Here is a 22605-nt window from a genome sequence, read left to right as displayed (position 1 = left end):
TTGCAGCGACAAACCCTCCTTTATGATTTTTTGATTCAGCAGGGACCTGGTGTGGAATGGTTGACATTAAAGGAGGTTTGGGCTTGTGTGGGACAGGTGTTGATAGTGGCCTGTCAAGCACAATACTATTCTACTTTGAAAGGTGCCCACATCTCAAGTTTTGGGATCCTTCGGAGGACTATTGTCTAACAGAGCTTTTAGAATGAGGAGAATAAAAAACCTTGATATTGACCTTTTCCATCTAGCTTTGTAATTGTTCCTGGGTTGCCTAGTAACTCTGCCACATTATTTCCAAACCTAATATTAACTCGAAGTAGATCAGGAGGGGGAATTATAGACACATAACTCTTAGCATTGCTATTGTTTTGAATTTCTGTCAGCATAGCAGGGTGTTAAGAGACAGACCATGTAATATACAATATTTCTTGACATTTCTGATTTAATATAAAGAATAGAGCTAACGCTGAGTTACTTTGATTAACAGTAACAGATATGTGATTGTAATAGAAGCTTTGTAGCCCACTGCTCTCATCTTTTAATCTAAATAACTCTTCCCAAGAGAGAACAAACAACACCCTGCATTATATACTCCTTTCTGCTTTGAAAACCATTCATAAAAACATAGAAGTGTGGGATTAATTTTTTAGCAGAACAATGCTATAATCATCTTAATGGCCCTCATTATGCTGCTTTTCAAAGTTCACGCAATGCTTCGCAGAAGGAGCGTTCAGGAAGAAGCCAAGAGCTCCCAGCACCCATCAAGTAGAAGTGAATCACACAGACACATTAATTACACTGTCAGCACTGTTCACCAAACCCTCTCCTGTAGGCACTGCTGCTGGAATTACTAACAAGCCAGGAATAATTTGGCCAAACTAGGAAGCATATTGATTTAGGATTCCTATTGCTAGTAACCATGATAAAAAATAAAGAAGGGAAATGCAAATGAAGGGGAAACCGTAAAGGCAAAGGGAGAAGTTAGGGTTGCTTCATCCAAGGTAGCATGACAAGAGAAAGAGGGAGAAAGGTGATCAGTCCATCTAAAACAATCTCAGTGCTTAGGGGTTAAGAAAGGGAGACCTCCACCTCCAGGCCTGCCTCTGCACTCTGGGAAAACCTATTCAGAAGCTAAAAACTAAGAAGAGACTAGTGTAAGACAAAGTTGATCCACTAAGTTGAAATTAGATTTGAAATAGGAGAAAAATACAAATGAAGAAAAGGAAGTGGTCCAGAAAGCAGCATCTTTGGACATCCCTTGCATGAGCATGGTTGTAGGCCTCTTGTCCACGTCTCAGCTCAGATTTCTGCTTCCTTGAAAATGCATGATTGCAATTCAAAGCTTTTCTCATCAGCTAGTGGTATTCTGCAGGTCATAGCTCAACGTGTAGTCCAGTGACTCTTGGGGTAGGCTCCCGGAGTGAGCCACAATGGGAGGGCAGTGGCTCTAGAGTCACTTAGCTGTTAACTCATATGGTGATGAGGGATTTTAAAAAGAGCTTCTTTAGTAATAATGTTTTTTGACAACAGACTTAGAGAAATTGAGCTAGGTTGATTCAAACACCTCCTCCCGGAAGATTTTCTTTCATGCTGTGGGAAACGAGCTATGCAAGCCACCAAGGAAGAAAATCAACCAATAGACCCAATGCCCCCCTGCTGTGATGTCTATGACACACAGAAATGCACAGCATAGCACACTATCCCCAGTGGTGCAATAGTGGCATTTATATCCTGGTGGTAACCAACAGCTGTCCAGTTGGACTCAAGGCCCATTCGATAGGCAGAAATTCATGCCTGGGACTATAAACTGTGTGTGTGTGTGTGTGTGTGTGTGTGTGTGAGAGAGAGAGAGAGAGAGAGAGAGAGAGAGAGAGAGAGAGAGAGAGAGAGAGAGAGAGAGAGAAAGAATAATAATTATGGGATGATGTGCGAGTCCCCTCTGTGTGCTGTGATTACCATTAATGAATAAAGAAACTGTTTTGGATCTATAGTAAGGCAGAACTTAGCTAGGCAGAAAAAGCTAGGCTGAATGCTGGGAGAAAGAAGGGCTGAATCAGGGAGACACCATGGAGCTGCTGTTGGAGATAGATGTGCTAAAATTTTGCTGGTAGGCCACGACCTCGTGGTGATATACAGATTAATAGAAATTGGTTAAATTAATATGTAAGAGTTAGCCAATAAGAAGCTAGAGCTAATGGGCCAAGCAGTGATTTAAATAATATGGTTTCTGTATGATTATTTTGGGTCTAAGCTAGCCAGGTGGCCGAAAACCAACAAGCGGCTCTCTCTTCCTACAATGGGGAAAGAGTGAATTTGAAAGAGAGCTTTGAGGAGGGTGCAAGAGTAGTTAAAGTGAGCATGAACGAGGGGGAATGATGTAAATACACTATCCTTATATGAAAATTTAAAAAGTAAAGCTGGGAAACCAAGGAAACACTTTTAGATTGCAAATACAAAAGAACCATCAAGAAGCAGGAACTTTTAACTTACTGAAGCAGAGAGCCACTTCAATTTTTCATGACACCCTTGATTGCATATTTAGGTCAGTGTCATCCCAGAAATGCCACTCACAGCGACATACCACCGTGGGTGTGACTTCCTTGAAAAGGTGGTAAGATCACAGCCGAAGGAGCACACTGTGGTCTCAGTACTCTCTATCAACTGTTATGGGATCATATCAATGAGATAAACTTAAGTCCTGTGTTTCTTAGAGCACTCAAAATCAGCCACAGAAAATGGAGCCAGAGCACTGATGACTAGCCAAGCCAATGACTGGCCTAGCCAGTTAACAACAGATAGTGTCACTGTCCAAAGGGTGACATATGTCATTGCTTAGGTTGATGGTCCTTGTTGCTTGAGAAGATGGCTGTAGGATGAACTCTGATACATGAGCACAGATCAAGAAGGGATTCACCGGAATATTGTGCCTATTGTACACAGGGCATTTGTGTGGGTGGGACAGAATATTTAACACACACACTGTTGACAGGTGCACAGACAAAGCTGACACCAGGGTGCCTCCTGTACACTCTAATAAGACAGCTGATAGTGAAGATTGTTCTGAGAACTGAGAACATTTCAAGCTTTAGATCTCATTTCTACAGCTCTGCGTCTCATCTAGCAGATGTCACCTGTCAGAGGTGCATGCTGTCCTCATCAGGGCCGGGTAACACGTAGGTTATTCCACACTGCTGGAATTGGAGTCTGTTGAGAGAAGGAAGGGCTGTAATCCCACTATGACTCAAGGAGTGCATGGATGACTGTCTATGACTGCTTGCACAATAATACTGAGCAAGTAGATATGAGAGTGTGTGAGATCTAAAAGTCTGCATACAGAGATCAAATCTTCACTATCCAGCTACCTTTGATGCACTGCCCATGTCTGTCTGAGCATGCTCTGATGTTTTGTCTTAAAATAACTTTATTTTTAAAACATTTTCTTTTTAGAGAGATCACTTTATGAAACAATAAAGCACCATTTTCAGTAAAAATCAATGTTAAAGGAATTAGAGACACACGAAGTTCAAGGCAAACCCTGAAATAAAATGCTTTATTTTGTCTGCTAGCACGTGGCAAAATTTTGCATCTGCTTCAGTTTTTCCTTAGAGGTAGTAAGCAGCCCAGAAAATTCCCTAAGAAAAGGAAACTGTGTATTTTCTAAAAATGAAAATAAGTCAAATCTCTCTAAGTGACTTATTATGTTAGTGGTTATATATTGATAAAGAAAATTATAATGGTTGACAAGTGGAGCTATGTTATGGTTCTGATAACTTTGCTAGAACCAAATTTAAAACATATTAGGTTAATTATTTAAAGACTGGTATCCCAATAGAATATTTTCTCATTTTCAGTTAAGTATAATTTTTATTTTCACTTTAGTCATATGATCTCTTTCAATTTGCATATAAGTCATTATAAATATTGATTGTCTTTACATTTGTTAATAAAAATAACTGGAACTGTATATAGTATACATTTGTGTCAATAAAATGTTCTTGACATATTTCAGAGTACAGATGATTCTGATATCTCTGTGATTGCCCAGAACAAGAAATGCTTTGACAATAATATTGTTTGTTCTAAAAGTGTTCTGATATCAATTGGGGACACTGAAATCTACCTCAATGAGGCTCCTTACAAACAGGTAAGTGAATTCTTTCTTTCACAATTATCCCAACTTGTGCTACTGATATAGAAAACAGATTAGAAATGGCATGGTTACTTAGATACCTCTGATTATAAGTAGTTAGAATATCTAGATTTTTTCTTCATCGTTTTGTGTTGTTTTGGTAAACAACATGGTATACATGGCTTGCATCTTCTGCTTATATTGTTTGTTTTCATATTTCAATTAAATCTACTATATTTCCTATCCATGATCAACCTTCTGGTTTTGAGAACCACACCTATTATGTGAGTTCCTCCAGCAGCCTCCAGTCTGTCTTCCTAATTCTCCAAACAGCCCCCACTCCCTTTATTCCATCCTATCCGTTGCAGCAACAGTGGCTTTCCCCGTATGGAAATCTGATTTCCTATGCCAGTTGTACTTCAAAATTTTCAGATGTCTTTCTGTTGCCCTGCCAGGTTCTCACCAATTCGGCTCTTGTCCACCTCTCCTGCCTCGCCTCTCATGGTTTTCTTTCTCAATCCCATATCCCATAGGTTGAATCTTTTTTCAATTATTTACATATTCTAGGTTCTTTTTGCTCTCATCTGTACCTTTAGAGAAAGTGATTTATGAATACATCTGTCGATTCACCATATTCTGTGCAGTATGTCCAGTCTCCTTTAGGAAATATCTCAGGATGCTCTCAAAGACCCTGTTAGATCCTCCTCAGCCCTTAGTCAAGTCCTGTGTGTGTCTTTCTGTTTTCTCTGTGTGTCTATAAGCAACATATGAAGTAAGATCATTGCATCTTTTATTTATTCTTGAATAGCAATAATTCATCCAATTAAAAGATAATCAGTTTTATTCATTTACCTACTTATTTACTAATTCATCAATATGTTTACCATATACTAAAACTGGCACCCAAGTTTTAGGCTGTCATAGTGAAAAGACACTTGCTTGCCTTTAATATACTCAAGAGAATAATGATTCACTAAAGGCAATAAGCTTGGACAATGTGATGTGATGCGTCAGGGTCTACATCAGCTCCTAGAAGAACACCTGTGAAAATCCACCAACACTAAAGCAACCCTCAGTTTTCAAGGAGATTTGGAGCATGGACTTGGGAGTCACTCAGAAGTGATTTAGCACCTCCACCCACCACCTATCTGCTGTGCCATTCCAGCAAAGTTTCTTGGGCTCCTCAAATTCCAAGTTCCCCTCAGCGTGACTACAAAATCACCTTCTTCGGTCCCATGAAGATTACAATGAAAGTCAGGAAAATGAATTTTAAGGACTGACCCCCTTTCTTTTATTACCCTTATTTTCATATAGAGTCAGCTCCTGAGCTATACACCGTAAGAAGAGATGAAAGCTGATGATACATAATAGAAAGATGAATGTAGATAGATGAACGAGGATCAATAGATGAAGAGCTCAAAAAAGAGCATTGCAGGAATGGCCACACTCAAAGGAGCAGAGTTGGAAGACAAAATGTCATGGTTGGTTTAACAATTGGCTTAGGTTGAAACAAAGCCCCTGGGATGATAGAGCAAGGGTGTGGCCGAGATTCCAGAAGGCATGTGAACAAGAGGGCCTGCCAAGGGTTCTAGGCTCTGATTGGTAGCCCCTGGGCAGCACAACCCATGTGCGCTTCATTTTAAAGGCAGTGCATTTGTGGATTTGAAGTGTGTGATCTGATGATGGTCTTGTAAAGCTCACTGTTTCAAACAGAATTCCCAGAAAACCATTTTCCCAAGTTTTCTCTGAAACAGATCTTCATGAAAGTCATCTGGAACATTTGCTGTAAGGCTCAGTTTCTGTGTTCTGCCTCAGGCACCGGAATGGCTGAGTGAAAGACATTGCAGAAAACATGAACCCTCACGCTCAAAAGAGGGCTATTTCTCAGTTTTAAACAAAAGGTCACACTTTTTTATTTTGGACAGGTCCTGTGATTTATGTAATCTGTCCCACCCCTAGATTGCTTTTTGCCGTTTTGTGTTACTTTGGATTTCAGTCTCACCCCAAATTCTTCTGCTGCAGTTTTAGAACTTTGGATCTCAGGTAGGAATACCAAGATTAACAACCCAGCAATCAGACAAGACAAAATTGCTTCTACAGTCATATTGACATCTATTTTAAGTAATCCGAAATGTTCGGCTTAGCCATTAGCTAGATATTCATTTATAGGTGAAGGTCTCTTTATGATCAAGGATGCTTTTTCAAAAGGGGAGAAATTGGTCAAATGCTCATATAAGGACAATTTGGCACATTTCTGAAGTGGTAATTAAAGCTCCATGTAACTCCCAGCCTCCAATTTTCAGCTGTACACAGGTGTTGATGAATCTCCTTTATTTAGACCATGAGGAATGAAGGAAGATTAAGAAAAGTCATGAGAGTAGTTTGATCCCAACAAGTTCCCAGCTAAAATGTCTTTCCGGGAGATCATAAGTGGAAATCTAGCAAGTGCCACTTATTTTATAAACTCATGGGTTGCTCATCCAGGGAAATGAATAAACAACCCTCTGCCCTTTGTATGAATGCACAATTATAATTCAATCAAACGTGCCAATTAAAAAATCTTTTACAAATTTTCCAAAGCTGTGCTCGGAAGTGTTTTAACGATCTTCATTTCTGAACTTATTTTTCTAACATCGTTTAGTTTTGTTTGAGGTGCTTGTCTTATAATGCCCAGGTTTCTCCTTTGGGCAGTTCATTCCTGACTCATTCAGATAGAAGCTTTAGCTGATGAACTGAAAAGCAAGGATCACAGTCATTTCTTTTGATTAGGAAGGACATTCTTGTCGCAGGCTGCCTCATCTAATAAAACAAGCATCTTATATCTAATGGCAACTAGCTAAAAGTGTGCTTTTGATTTGGAGCCAACTGATTTAAAACCAGACTGCTGGGATGGGAAGAGATGACAAGGCCAGGTCAGGTGACAAATGCAGCAGCAGCAACAACAACAAAAACAACATCAACAAAAACTACTGGAAAGTACAATGAAGCTAAAAGTTGATGACGTAGCAGAGTAATTTGGTGGCATAGCAGGTTATACAAAATACAAATTGTGGGGCATCCATCAAATGAAAATGTAGGATCCTTGGGGGGAATATCTGTTTTACCTCTTGTTTTCTTATTTTTATTTTTGGTCAGGATGCTTTTCTATTCATTTGATGTGTGCCCTTTTGAGCACAGATGTCCTTTCATGGTGATTGTAGACCTCCCTAGTGTGGAGCTCCTCATCTCATCATTTTTGGTACTTGGGTCCTATCTTCAACCTACCATTGCCCTCCCTCTGTGTTGTGGATGAAGTATAGCAGTGGTCCCCAAGCATAGCAGTGGTTTGCAAGCAGAGTTCAGGAAGCAAGAAGCTGAAAATCAGTGCTGAGAGGCGGGAGATGCAGGCCATAGAATCGATATGAGCGAGGATGCCGTGGCTCAGATGCGTGATCTTTGTCCCACTGGGCTTTAGAATTCTAAGTGTGGGGCCAGTAAATCAGTTTATTTGGGACTGAAAGATACTGTGAGGCCTCATGACGGAGGAAATCAAAGAGGGAATCAATCAGTTATACCACACTCTGGGGTTATAGTTCTTAGCAGGAGACTATCACGTGCATAGATTTGAGATGGCTCAAACAATAATTAGATTAGCCTAGCCAGTGAGAATAGATAATTGTGGGGTAGAAGATTTTGAGGCTAGGTAAAGCCTGTTAACAACACGGATGGCTATATTTGCTGTGTACAACGTAACTATAAATATAATCTTGGTATAGTAGATGGAAAATACCTTATAAATATGACTAGGTTCATTTCACCTGACCTTTGGAATGCTTGCTTCAACACCACTCTAGACATTAGACATTCTCCCTCTACACTCGGTTACATTCAGAGAAGAAAAATGGTTGAAAAATTTCATATCTGTTTCCAATTTTTGTTTCCTCCCGGATAAATCAGTTTTCTTCTCATTAATACAACCATGCATTTTCCAGATCATTTTATGAGCTCTATCTATGGCCGTGGTCATAATTACAGGTATTCTCATTTTGCAATGTATTCCCATCTAATCACTTTTACCCTTCCTAGTTTGCAAATTATTTCCTTTGAGTTTCCAAATCATAGGCTATTACTTCCCTGATCAAAGCCTTTATTGATTGCATTCTGAATAAGTGATAGTTACTTTCTGAGGGTTACTTGAGTGTTGAGTCCCCAGGCTACCTTTGTCACTGTACCCATGCTACAGCTCTTTACTGCTTTTCTTAGTCCTGAATGTATTTTGGATGCCCCAGCATCAAACCTTTGTTTAAGTCATCCCTTCGTTTCTTCTCCATTCTCATTGCAGCTTTCTATGCAGATTCTTTCCCAAGTATAATGCCTCCCCTCATAATGCTTCTAAAATCTCTTTGATAGTAATTCATCTCTCCTCTCTCTGTCTGTCTGCATCTCTATCTCATTCCCATATACACACTTACGTGTGTGCTCGTATATCTATATATTTGTATACACACTTACGTGTGTGCCCGTATATCTATATATTTGTATACACACTTACGTGTATGCCCGTATATCTATATATTTGTATACACACTTACGTGTATGCCGTATATCTATATATTTGTATACACACTTACGTGTATGCCCGTATATCTATATATTTGTATCGTGTTTTCTTTTTTCAGTTATCAAACTTCTTAATCTTGAAATTTACACTGGACTGTGAAAGCACTGTATCTTGCCAAATGTAACAATTCTCTATTTCATTAAAGAGTTTAGTAATGTTGGAAGACTGATTTTACGCTGTAGAATCATAAGCAAGGATGCATTTTTCTTTTGAAGGGAAGAGCATATCTTCCTCATCCTCAGTCTTTCGTATTCATTATCCGATCTTGTTTTCTGTATCTTTTCTCTTTCTCTGCTCTTCGTTGTCACTGGATTATCTTTTACCTTCCCCATGGTCTCTTTTTGAGCCCAATTTCTTGTTTTCTTATGAATATCATTCTAATGTATTTCTTACGTAATACTTTGTTTTTGTATTAGAGAGTTACAAAAAAAAAAAACATAGCAAGAAATCATGTTAGACAGATACCAGAAAGCATTAATGCCTCTCCTTTGGTTAGAGAGTGTGATATTCATTCTAAGACATTTAATCCTTTTGGAAGAAGCGATCAGGTTTTTTCCTGGAGAGCAAGCCTGCATACCAGTTGTGGAAGGCTGGGCACAACATAGTAGTGTACTTCCCAGAGGAAGATATCACCATTCTGTGGGACGAGAAGACAACCATCCACATCAAAGTTGGGCCACAGTGGAAGGTAGGCAAGCCTAACCCCTAAATGGGATGCAATAAATGGAATTGTGTTTATCTTGCTTATCATGTTTAAAGAAAAGAAAGGTCAAAAAAAATTGAATTTGTAAGGTAAATTCAGTTTTAGAAGGTGTCTTTTTAAAAATAAACTATAGAGAGCTATGTTTGTAGTAAGCTATTTTTTCAAATTTTCTAGTAATATACCATGTGTAGGACTCCAGGAATTGGGGTCAGGCAAGTGGTGTAACTATTAGTTTGCATAATCGGGGCCAATCTTATTTAGTTCTTTTTTTGCTTTAACACTGTACTGTCTGTTGTTGCTTCATTCATGCCTCTTCTTTCTCCTCCTTTGAGTTTTATTATGTAAGGTTTTTTTTTTTAAAAAAAGATTCACTTATTGTAATAATCTGTTTTCTTTATTTTGTTTCATATTTATCTTTTTAAAAATAAATCCACATATACTATAAAATTGTTGTAGTAAGTGAATAACAGTAACTTTAAAATTACCTTTAGGGTTCTGTGTATTTTGAAAACTGTATAGAGTCTTGATCTAATATTGGAGTTTTTTACAAAGCAAGTCTACTAATACTGACTTTTCATTGAGGCTTCCCTCGTATTGCTAAGTTTTACCTCCACAGCCACAATCTGGAAAAAGAACATTCTATTTCCACTGTTTCTATATCCATTGTGGTTTCCTTCCCCAAATATCATATATGTGGAATTTTAGTAGTTTTTGAGCTCTCTCGTCTTTGACTTGGCTAAATAAATATCAGATCCACCCATATGGTATAAAATGGTGGTTTTTTTCACTTTATAGTGCTATTGTAACTGGTATGGATGTGCCATGGTTTATTTACCCATGGGTGGAAGTGGTAACAAGTGGTAACTGGTCTTCTATAGAGGCAGTTTTTAAGACACAGGTCCCTTGTCCTGTCTGCTTTTCTGAACATGGGAAGTCGGTCCATGTTACTTCAAAGGGTCCTATTGCAGGCATCACTATGGAGGAGAGAATTCAAGGAGCATCAGTTCAAGGCTTTAAGCAGAAGTTCTATTCTTGTTGGAATGTCATCCATTTTTGAACATCTTTGAAGGTTCTGCCTCTAAAAGCAATTTTTTCACAGCATTTTGAGAAAAATCCAGTAGTCAGTGCTGATATGAGTAAGACCCATAGCTACTCTTTCTTCATTTCACAGTCTGTCGTGAATAAGTTAGTTTTATTGTTTCAACATTTATACTGTTACAAAATCTTAAACACATAATCTAGTAGGTTTTTCTTCATAAAAATTATTTATGCTTATGTACAAGATATATGTATCAGTTTATATTATATGTACATGTATTTTTTAATATACTTCAGTATATACTTTTCTACTTGCATTGTAAGAGATATCAATGCTAAGATGCTATAGTTAGTGTGGATATATAGTTCTTGGAGGGTGATAAATTATTTGGGGGCTGTTAAATATTATAAATGTAATTTAATTGATATAAATCTATTTTATTAAGATATTTGTTTTAAATTATTTCTATGAAAGTTGTTTATATATCTAAAGTCATCCAAGGTTTAATATATGTGAGTGTTAGAAAAAATATAAAATATTTCATCATAATTTTATTTTTGTAGAACAAACTGGCAGGATTGTGTGGGAACTTTGACAAGTGCACTTCAAATGATATGACCACATCTAATAACTTGGAAGTGAGAAATGCACAGGTGTTTGGGGACAGTTGGGCCTTGGGACAGGTGAGTTACAGAATTTAGAACAAACTGAACAGCATTCCAAAGAGTGAAATAATTTATCTTTTACAGAATGTTTTTATAAGAATGTATAGTAATGAACTCTCATACTGACTTTTCTATGTAATTCTTATGACAACTTTATTTTGCAAAAGTTAATATTATCTCCACATTTCAGATAGAAAGATTGTATTTCAGGAAGGTTAAATGATTTATTTAATACAAATTAATGTACAGAGAGTAGCAAAGGTGACATTCAGACTTATATCTTCTCTCATATTTGTTCAAGCATAGCAAAATATCTTCTACTGTATATCCATTCAGTAGATTTTGTTTAATATGTCTCTTTTTGTATTTTTTTTTATCTCAAGATAGGGTTTCTCTGTAGCTTTGGAGCCTGTCCTGGAATTAGTTCTTGCAAACTAGGCTGGCCTCGAACTCACAGAGATCCGCCTGTCTCTGCCTTCCGAGTGCTGGGGTTAACGGAGTACCACCATCCCTGGCCAAGATAATGTCTTTTCTTATAGTATAGATACAGAATATGAAAATGATAGTCTCTGTCTTTGAGAAATTTCAATGCTTAAGTCAGTAGGTGACTTAGAAAATTACCAAAAATATGTTGATATAGATAGGCATTTTAGTAGAGGTTGTTATAGTCCAAGGAGGATTCCTGGAACAATTGACGTGTAAATAAGGCCTTTAACATCTACAAAATACAAGAAGGTAAAGTTTATAGCAGTGGTTCTCAGCCTTCCTAATGCTTTGACCTTTAATACTGTTTATCATGCTGTGGTGACCCCAAAACCATAAAATTATTTTCATTGCTGCTTCATAATTGTAAATTTTGCTAGTGTCATGAATTATAATACAAATACTTGATGTGCAGAATATCTGATATGTGACCCCTCTGGGGGTCACAACCCACAGGTTGAGAATTCCCGAAAGACCAAAGATAAATCTTAGCAGGGGCAGAGGGCTCTTATAGTACAGCCAGGTTATCTCTTAGGGGAGATTTCAAAAATGGTAGAAACTTGAGACCCTACAAAACGAAAGCTCCCAATATTTGTTGAAGGACATTATTGATAAGGATGGATTTGGAAGACTCAAAAAAATGTTTATACCTTCTGGCATCAGAAATATCAGCTGGAGTTCTCCCCTAGACAGGTCAATGAGGAGAAGTATGTGTGCAGAAGTTGGGCTCAGGATATAGTAGAAATAAGGGTAGTAAATTACACAGTGCATTGAGAAAGATGTCATGGAAAGATTTTAGCTTGAAGGGCAGGAAATAACCCTGGCATGAAAACAGGGGTTTGACACTTTAGAGTCTTCAGGCTGTTGAAGTGAGTGCACCTGTGTCAAATGAGGGGCACAGGGATTTCAAGGCAAAAGTTTTCTAAGAAAGGTGGGAACAGGAGGTTGGGGAAGAAGGGTCAGCGTGGTGTAGTATAAGAAAAGCCAGTAGAAAACATTGAGGCTGAATCCAAGTCAGATGAAACACTTAAGACAGAATCGAAGATAAGGAAGGTTCAGGTGGCTGCAGCCTGGCAACTGTCTTGAAAACTGAGCAAACCGTTGGTGCCCGTTCTCGGGGACGCTTTGGAGAGGTAGATTAGCGACAGCAGAGGTCACACTGGGCAGTTGAGTCTCAGGAGGCAGTAGGTAATCTGTACATCCGTATCTCAGAAGACGGCTGGTGGCAAACTGAACAGCATGAGAAGATAGAGGGAGAGATTCATGTTCATCGAATTCTTTCTGAAAACACTGCATTTGTGAAAAAAATTCAAAAGATTAATTTCTCTCTCTAACATCTCTCTATTTAATATTTAGCTGTTTCTCAGAAGTGGTTTATGTTAGTACTCTGTAACCTCTATGAATAAGAACAGGCAATAGGTAAAGAATGTTGAAAGGGTTAAACTGTGCTCGATGCCACTGTCATGGGTGTTGGGTACTTTGATTTCGGAGTTCAACCCCGTTAAGGTCTTTCGTTTCCCTTTGCTACTCAACAGTGTGAAGATCCTGTTGAAGCACTGAAGCCTTGCGAGGCCCACCAAAACAAATTCCCCTATGCCAAGAAAGAGTGCTCCATTCTGTACAGTGATGTCTTCGCTCCGTGTCGCAATGTGGTAAATTGAGAACTTTCACTGAAATCTCAAATATAGCGACTTGCTGCTGCATGGGCTGAGATGAGTGGGGGTACATCCAGCGGCTCGTGTGTCTCAGGTGTCCTGTGGTCGTCGCTAGGGGACGCTTGTTAGTGGTGCTTCTCTGTGGGCGCCAGGATCAGTTGACCTCCTTTCCTCCTCAGCCCATCTTGTCGAACAGTGTGCGTCTGGAAATGAGCATCACAACGCTAGTTCATGAAATAAAATTTATTCACAGTGTCTTTTTTAAATATGTGTAAAATAAAAGGGGAAATAGTCGTGTCTCTGTCGTCAGAGAGTATTTCAAATGGACATTCTTTTCAACGTAAGTATAGTTTAACCGGATTCCTGGTGACATATTTAAAATAGTTTTAGAAGCTATTTTAAGACCATAACTTAAATATCTAAGCTCCTTCCTCATGTGATAATCGTGGGCCCCAGTAGAAGTTGGGAATGTAATTTAGTACAGTGCTTAAAGCCAAGAATACCTCTGCCACATGCCCCCTCTTTTCTCAAAGAAGTTACTTGTGCATTTTTTTGAGTTGTGAGGCAGGTTTGCTGTTTAGTTCCTTGGAACATTATTTTTACTTGAAAGAACAAATTATAGAAAAATATGGTCATTCAGACAAGAATATTTGGCAGATATTTTCTTAAGGAAAAGAGAATAAGTCTGAGGCTTCACGGCAAACATCTGATGGCATCTGTTGTCCTTAAAAATATTTAAACTTTTTGAAGTGAAAAATAGAATTTTGCAAATCTTGGTTTCATTGCTGTGGGTTTAAAAGTTTTGAGATACTTTTCTGAAAATGCAGCTGATTGTTGTAGAAGGCTGCTTGTTTGTTCCCAGCTGCTCATCCCCGAAACAATCACACAGAAATCATATAATTTGCAATCCTGTTTGGCCAATAACTTAAGCGTATTTTTGGCTAACTCATGTTTTAAATTAACCCATCTCCATTAATCTGTGTATCACCATGAGGCTGTGGCTTATCTGGTAAAGTTCCTGCGTCTGTCTGTCTTCTGTGGGGCTGCATGGCTTCTCCTCCACCTTCTTTCTCCCAGCATTCAGTTTATTTTTCCCCGCCTAGCTTTGTTCTGCCCTGTTCTGCTATAGGCTCAAAGCAGTTTCTTTATTAACCAATGGTATTCACAGCAAACGGAGGGGAATCCCTATCAGCTGATGATAAGAATAAATGTGACCTGTTGTCTATAATTAAATGCATTAACATCCATATCTTTGTACACTACACATTTTTCAAATAATCATTGCCCAATGTTATGGACTCACACAGGAGTTAAAGATTATTTAACTAAAGGCAAGTTAAACCTAAAGAGTTTAATCAAGCAAAGTACAGACTTCATTGGTGTGATTTCAGACATCTAATTCAACCTAGTCTCTGTGGATATCAATGTGGAATTCCTTAAAAAATTAAAACAAGAACTGCCCCATAACCCAGGCACACCGCTTATTGCCATTACAAAGGATCCACATCCTATTATGGAGATACATTCTCATTCAAGTTTATTTACGCATATTCAAAGCAGCAAGGCAATTCTATCAGCCATTCCGATGTCCATCACAGGTGAATGCATAATGGAAATGTGGTACCTGGACACACTGAATCTGATTCAGCTGTAGAGAGAAATGAAAATGGATGGAGCTGTAGTGTACTACATACGGACTCAGAAAGGAAACCAAAACCGAAACACATGTTCTATCTCTTAGACACATCCTAGCCTGTAATGTATACATGTTTACATATAATAGCTGTAAGAGGATGAAGCCCAATAATGTAGAAAGGAAACCAAGAAGGTAATTAACAGGTGATGGGAAAGAATAGGGAGTGAGCTAAAGGACAAAGGGACATAAAAGAAGCAAGGAGCCCCCCCCTTCCCCAAGAGGCTGTGAGAGGGGAATTAGGGGCGGTGGGGTGGGGACATGAAGGGAAAGAGAAATCGCTAAAACACGATTGAATATGCCATAATGCTATCTAACACAATCTATCCCTTTTAAAACATGAAACAAAGCTACAGTTATGGATATAGCCTAAAAGATTATTATCACAGTCACCCTCCCAATGTATTAAATACCACTGACTTTCTAGTTATATGTACGTAGAGAACTTTCCTTGGATTTTAGCCAAAACCAAGCCACAGCAAAAATAGTACAGCACATCGAATGGGAAATCAGATACGAGAGTCAAGTTGTGTCTTGTGAAAGGATGTTAAGGAAATCTGCGAAACTGTAAAGCATCGCTCTCTCCCCTATTTTAATTTTGCTTGATCAAATACAGGGTTTTAATAAATTATGTAATTTATGTTAACACGTAGTGAGTTTATAATTATTATTCTAAACACCTCAGGGGTAAGTTTTAATATGATAACTCTGCTATCATATCAAAACGTTTTAGGAACTTAGAGGGAGTCCACGACGGCTTGCTACATTAAAAGGATATGGGTAGCCTAGAGTCCTGTTTATAAAGAGGCTCCATTTTGAGATTTTTATGCCATTTGAGACCATAGTTCCTTGACAGGCAATACAATGTTCATTCTGGACCCATGCCACAGTCTCAAGACTCCTCTCCTGGATGCTGCTTGAAAGGCCAACCCATGCATTGGCACGAAACACTAAACACAAATAGCAGACACCAAACCTTTCTTTTGTGACACACTGTCAATCTATTCAATCAGTCAGTGATTTAACAAGTGCAATGCAAAGGAAGCCATTAATTGAGTATAAGACATTTATAAGAAACTGCCATTGCCACTCACTCACCACCAGCATACTGCCATTTAGGAGACGAAGAAGCAGAAGAAAAAAATGCGAAGCGCATTTAGAAACAGAGCAAGCTGCTTTGATGCCGGGTGATTACGCCAAGAATGAAACAATCCAACAATACACTTTTCCTAAGTCTGAAATCTGCCCTATTGCGGATGTCAAGATTGATCTCTCTGTTATTCTTACTTGTTCTGCGAGTCCTCTGAGGTGGCTGTTGTTTAGTAACCCCGTTTCCTTTGGCAACACCGTGGGCTGAGACAATTAGGACTGTGTGGGTGGCGGTATTATGCGGATGTCACCCATCGTGAAAAGTGGGCAGTTTCTCTTCTCTCAGCTGTTTGAATGTAATCACAAGCGGCGCTTATTGAAATCTTATTATCTTTCCTTTTACTTTCAGATCGATGTGACCTCTTTTGCCAAAAACTGCCACGAAGATACGTGTAACTGTAATTTAGGTGGCGACTGTGAATGTCTCTGTACCAGTGTGGCCGCATATGCCTACAAATGCTGCCAGGAAGGCGTGCCGGTGCGCTGGAGGTCACCCACAGTTTGTGGTGGGTACCTTGCCTAGGACGTCATTAAGTGGATTGTATTTTGTTTTTTTTTTGTTGTTGTTTTTTTTTTTTTTTTTTTTTTTTTTAGAAGATCCGAATTATTTATCGTTTTATTGTGGTACAATGCCAGGGAACTCATGGAAACATCGTTTTTAGCTGTCTAAATTTCATAGTCTTTTGATAGTCACCAGTTATCATATATCAAAGAGAAAGACATTTGCTGTTTTCTCTTACGTTTGACCGCTGCTCCTGCAACTTCTGAAATAGAAATTACATACCATCCTCACAGAAATTGATTGTGATTCCAATCCTCTTACACCTGTGTAGTTCCATCGTTCTGATAATAAGGATGTTCTCTTAAAAACCCATCTTGATTTCCTGTCAGCTAATTTTATTTATATTAATAATTTTATTTATTTTAATAATTTTTATGTAGGGGTTGAGTCATCTGAAGAACAGATTCCAGTTTGGACAGTGACTGTGATTGACTTCTAAATTGTCAGGCATTTTTATCTACTCTTAAAATAATGTCACGAGTCCTCTTTGTGTGGAAGTCCTAATAGCAGGAACAGGGGACTCTTTCTGACTCTTTTACGGGCTTTTGGAGCCCTCTTCCTCATCCTGGATTGCTTTGCTCAGCCTTAATAAATGGGGAGGTGCTTAGTGTTGCTGCAACTTGACATGCCATGTTTTGTTGAATTACTAACAGAAATGGAGGAGGAGTGGATTGGGGGTGGGGAAAAGGGGGTGGGATGGGAAGGATGGACTGGAAGGAGAAGCGGGAGGGGATGAAGTAGAATAAAAAAAATAATAATGTCATGAAATCTATCTTGTTGAAACACACCATCTTAAAAATAATCTTTGAGTAAGACCTGGATGTGTGCACCCGTTTCCCGGCACTGGAGAGGCTGAAGAGGGAGGATCAGTGTGAGCAAGTGTGAAGCTGACCTAGGCTGTAAGCAGGATTGTTTTAAAAACATCAGCTTTACCTCTGCATGAACAAGTACGTGTTCTCCCACACATGCACACACAATCGCCTTTGCTCGTAGGAAGTTTCTAAGCAATGATGTCACTCTCTGTCATTTTATGTAGTTGTTACTAAATGCCTGTTCCTTTGTTGCACATTCTCAGACAAATAATATGTAACTTATATGCAACTTATTATTTATTTTTCTTTCTTTTAGCTCTTGATTGTGAATATTATAATGAAGGTATGTGACATATTCATGACTATTACTTCAGTATTTCAGGTAAAACTTTTTGAACAATTTATACTGTGAAAAAAACACAAATAATTCATGAGACAAAGTTATGAAAGCTTTTCTTTCTATATCGCATCTAATTTTATGAGGACTGACGCTAAAATTTATTTTCTAAAAATCAAAGTGTATAATTTAGGTTATTTGTACTTAAAAGGTCTTCCAAAACACTTTTGGAATGATGAAAATGAACAAGTAGTAGAATTAATTTTAGGTAAAATGCAAAAGTATAGAGAAGTCATATCTTGCTTTATATAACCATTCATATAACTATAAACCCTGTTCAAAAGTTTTAAAATTTCCATATTTTTTAAAAAAATATTTATTTATTTATTTTGTATACAATATTCTGTCTGCATGTATGCCTGCAGGCCAGAAGAGGACACCAGACCCCATTACAGATGGTTGTGAGCCACCATGTGGTTGCTGGGAATTGAACTCAGGACCTTTGGAAGAGCAGGCAATGCTCTTAACTGCTGAGCCATCTCGCCAGCCCCAGATTTCCATAATTTTAAGTTAACAATTCTATATATTTGCAGTAAAATATAGTGTTTTTAAAATAAATGCACAATTGAATGATAAGGTCAGACTAATTAGCAAGTCAATCATCTCAGCATTTACTCTTTGTTGTGAGAACCCTTAAAATCCTTTCTTCTAGCTATTTAGTATTGAACCAAAAGTAATAGTAAGACTTTTGTTATTCATGGCAGCATGTCTGATCCAAAAAGAAGTTAAGCTCAATAAAATAATCCAGGTAGAATGAAATTATCTTTGCTTCCATTATATGTGTTATTTGAAATAGACTCACAGAAATAGGGACAAATGTGATGCTCCGCAGAATTTGGGAGGGGGAAGGGTTAACAAGTAAAGGACAAATGTTATTCAAAGGATAGAAAGTTTCAGTTTGATAGGGAGAATAAATTTTAATGATCATCACACAGCCTCATGGCTACAGATAAATTTTATTATATTGTGGAAAACCAGAGAACAAAGTGGCAATGATAATCAGAGAAACATGTTTTATCATTACTAAAAATATAATAACAATCAAAATTCCCAAGCCTCAGCAAGCATCCAGGCTTGTGGCAGGAAGTCTGACGGGTGTTTTCCACACCTGTGGAAGAGGTGAATAAGGACATCAGAAAAAAAAAAATCCAGAAGGCAACAGATTTGGGCTTTTCTTTTTTCTCAAACTGTCTAATGAGAAAAATACAGTCACCATTAAGTGACTTCCCTTAGTTTGTTTTATTTCAAACAATTTTGAATTGTTTCACGGCTCTTATAAATTCTCTTGGCTTCTCTGGACATGGACAGCTGAACTCTCTCCCTCATTTATCTATAACATGTCAGAAACTATGCTGTAAAGATAGATTATTTGAGGAAAGTACAGAAATAAATAATTGTCAGAAGACAGAGTTAAAAATAGAATGGAAAGGTTGTGCCTGAAATTGTCTTAATAATTCTGAGCCTCAGTATCATATAAAAGTTCTTCACAGTTGCGTGTTATTTTTTTATAATGTAAATGGAGTTTTGTCATTATTGCTATCTGTGGACAGAGACTTTAGTATTCTGCTCATAATCGCTAAGTAATTAAGTTCAGCATGATTTTATTAAATATGTATTTATGACTTGTTTAAGGAATCATTGTTGGACATGGTTGATTTTAACAAACATGATTGATTGTACATGTCACTGCCAAAATTGATAAGTTCATTAATGATATCTTAATTGTAGTACATGGAAATTGACTGGAAACAAAGTGTAAGTTAGCTTGGAGCATTAGGCTTGATTTTTAAAATAGAGTTTTATTTATTCTTGAGAATTTCATATATATATATATATATATATATATATGATATATTTAATCATCTCCACCACCTCCAAATCCTCCTGGATTCTTCCTCTGTATCCAACTCCCAACTTCACATCCTGTTTAAAAAAATACTCTTCCTTCTTTTGTTTTTAAATAGCTCACCAAGTTCAATTAGTGCTGGCTATACGTGCATAGGTGTAAGGCCATCCATGGAACATAATCAACCTACCTGAGACCACAATCCTAAGGAAGAAAGACTGTCCTTTGTCTAGTAGCTATTAACTGTCACCAGCTACTCTTTTAGAGGGCAGGACTTGTAAACACCTTTGCATTCTGCTCAATGCCAGATTGGTGATGGGCTTGATCTTGTGCTGGTAACTCATGACTTCAAATGACTTAATGGATGTAGTGGTCCTTCCATGTACAAGAGGTACTGTTTTCCTCTGGTCCTCCTCAACCATTTGGTTTTTACATGAATGAATGACAGGCATCTCTTTATGCTGTCATAATGAGAAGTATTTGTATTCCATGGGCAGGAAGGTCTGTCCAGCTGTCCACCTCCTTTCTTATTCTTAGGCTGAATGTCCATGAGGATGCTTCAAGTCCTCAAACTGTTGTTGTGCGTGCATATTCTTCATGTTGATTTATATATTTATTTTTATTTTTAGATTAATATCCAAGTAATGAGTTTTATCAAGTGTACACATGTGTATTGAATTATGTTATAATTTGCATATTCACATATTTATATGATATATATATATATACTTTTGTAAATCTACATACTTATAAATTGGAGCATAGTCTCCTTTTTGAGGTTTATATCCCTTTTTTTCTTAAATTCTTTTTACAAAGTCAGTACAGAATTTTGGTGTAGTTTTCTCTGGTTCTCATGTACTTGGCTTGACACTGTGCATAGTAAACACTAGTAACAGGGCCAGAACCAACTGTTACTTGTGTTGGGGGAAAATTCTCACTGCTCCGGTTCAGTTCCACTTTGGCGTGGGGACAGCCTTTCCAGTCCCATCGTACGCAGGAGATCCAAGTATTTCATTCATACTTGGAAGCTCTTCTCTCAATGGTTGTGGCCCCAGCTGCTCCATGGTGACCAATTCCAGACGATATGAGTGGAGGGGATAGCACTGAATCCTTCCCTCTCCTGGTCTTCATGATGGAAAATGCTCTCTTAGAAGGCATCCTCTAACCCAGTTATCCCCTCTTCGACCCTTTCCCCCTTCTCTGAACGTGAGTCTTTTAAAGGAGAAAAACCTTATTTTACATTCATTGAATATTTTTTCCTTTCTTACCTAGAGTGGGCTAGAGGATAAAATTGTGTTTGAGATAGAAATTAGAAAAGGGGAAAGTGAAATTTATCAAGTATAACATGATAAATCTTTTAGGAGATGATCCACCATGCTCATGGTAACACCAAATATAGTCCACAAGGCAAAAATATGCACACACCTGTGCAAAGTATATAGCTGGTCATAATGCAACAGTATATATCATCATTCATAAGAAATTTCAAAATTTTACTATACTCAGTTATATTAAGGTTACTAGCAGCACAGAAATTGGATTATATAAAATAGCAAATAAAAATATCAATAACATTTATCATTTATTTACTTATTTTTATAATATAAGCTTTGCAAAAAGATTTCTCTGAGGAGTTCCAAGTCTGGGTCTAGACATCTTGTTTCTTCTTTATTTTAGACTCACCTTCTGGTGAAAATTAATAATTCCCCAAACAGTAAAATATTGGATATTGTGTCTTTGAATTCTTTTTTTTCATACAGTGCAATTAGAAGAGTGTCATAACATGAGACCATTAGTACAGTAAATGTCTTTATTATAACCATTCTTGCGTGTGTGTGTGTGTGTGTGTGTGTGTACATGCTGTATGTCATAGCATGCATGTAAAGTCAGAAGATATCCTTCATGAGTTCGGTTCTGTCTCCAACTATGAGTTCTAGGGATCAAGCCTAAGCCACCAGGCTGGTGTAAAAACCACTTTACCTGCTGAGCCATTTCACAAGCTCTCATACAATTAAACTTCATATGTTTATCGAGGATATAAATATCCTTGGGTTGTAGACTGGAAAGTAACCTAGACAAATTTCTTCTAGAGGAGAGAGAATTGGAAAACTAAAAGATTAAGTCATTTTCCACCTAGTTTTGTTTTATGTGCATACAAATTTCATGCATGCACTCTGTTCATATTTACATACATAAATATACACTTACATTTATATTTATATATTTTAATTAATACATTTTAAATATATACTATCTACTACACTACACACTACTTTTATTTGAAAACGAGTTGTTAATTATTCTGAATAACTTTTAATTGCCGAATATTTATGAAGTATTTTGATTTTTAAAAATTTAAAGTCCCATGCTAATCTATAATTATCCTACTTCCCCAGGACTTGGAGAAGGACCATATATGCTGGCAAGCTTTGGGCAGAGCGGCCTTGTTCTAGGTGCCAACCTGACCAGTAGAAGCATTTTCTCTTTGCCAAGAAGTAGTAATCGTGGTAATTTGTTTTTTATTTTTATGATCACTCCGGGCCTTTTCAAAGAGAAGACATCTTGTAAGTATAATTGAAAATGTAAATTTAGTTCATCACTTACACGTTTTCATTAACTATTCCCCAAATAACAATTAGATGCTTCATATGCTATGACATTTTCTACATTCCCCAAATAATAAAAAACAAAATCTTGGCCTATGTATTGGCATTGCTATGTTAGAACTGCTGATTTCTGAGTGTTTTTTCTCTTTTCTTTTTGGTATTAAGTAACTCACTGATTAAATGTTTTCAGTATTAACCACAGAACTCACTTTGAAAAAAAATTAAAAGACAGTTTATTCCTCACATTTAATTTTAATGGGAGGTTAAAG

At 37.5% G+C, this 22605-nt stretch overlaps 1 protein-coding gene across 4 annotated transcripts in view; it reads left to right on the top strand.

The window, feature by feature from the left end:
- The window catches only part of Otogl (otogelin like), a 113739-nt gene that overhangs the window by 58388 nt on the left and 32746 nt on the right, over positions 1–22605 (top strand). For 2 of the 4 annotated variants that reach the window (XM_038314891.1, XM_038314892.1), the window contains exons 26-32: positions 4007–4141; positions 9265–9414; positions 11032–11151; positions 13152–13268; positions 16463–16619; positions 17804–17830; positions 22127–22294. In XM_038314891.1, coding sequence (XP_038170819.1) covers positions 4007–4141; positions 9265–9414; positions 11032–11151; positions 13152–13268; positions 16463–16619; positions 17804–17830; positions 22127–22294 — 874 coding nt within the window. The remainder of the gene's footprint in view (positions 1–4006; positions 4142–9264; positions 9415–11031; positions 11152–13151; positions 13269–16462; positions 16620–17803; positions 17831–22126; positions 22295–22605) is intronic. The other 2 variants (XM_038314893.1, XM_038314894.1) reach the window with 2 other exon arrangements.

This window comes from Arvicola amphibius, chromosome 17 (genome assembly GCF_903992535.2).
Source record: "Arvicola amphibius chromosome 17, mArvAmp1.2, whole genome shotgun sequence".
Classification (NCBI taxonomy): Eukaryota; Metazoa; Chordata; class Mammalia; order Rodentia; family Cricetidae; genus Arvicola; species Arvicola amphibius.
This window is presented reverse-complemented; position numbering and strand designations above follow the sequence as displayed.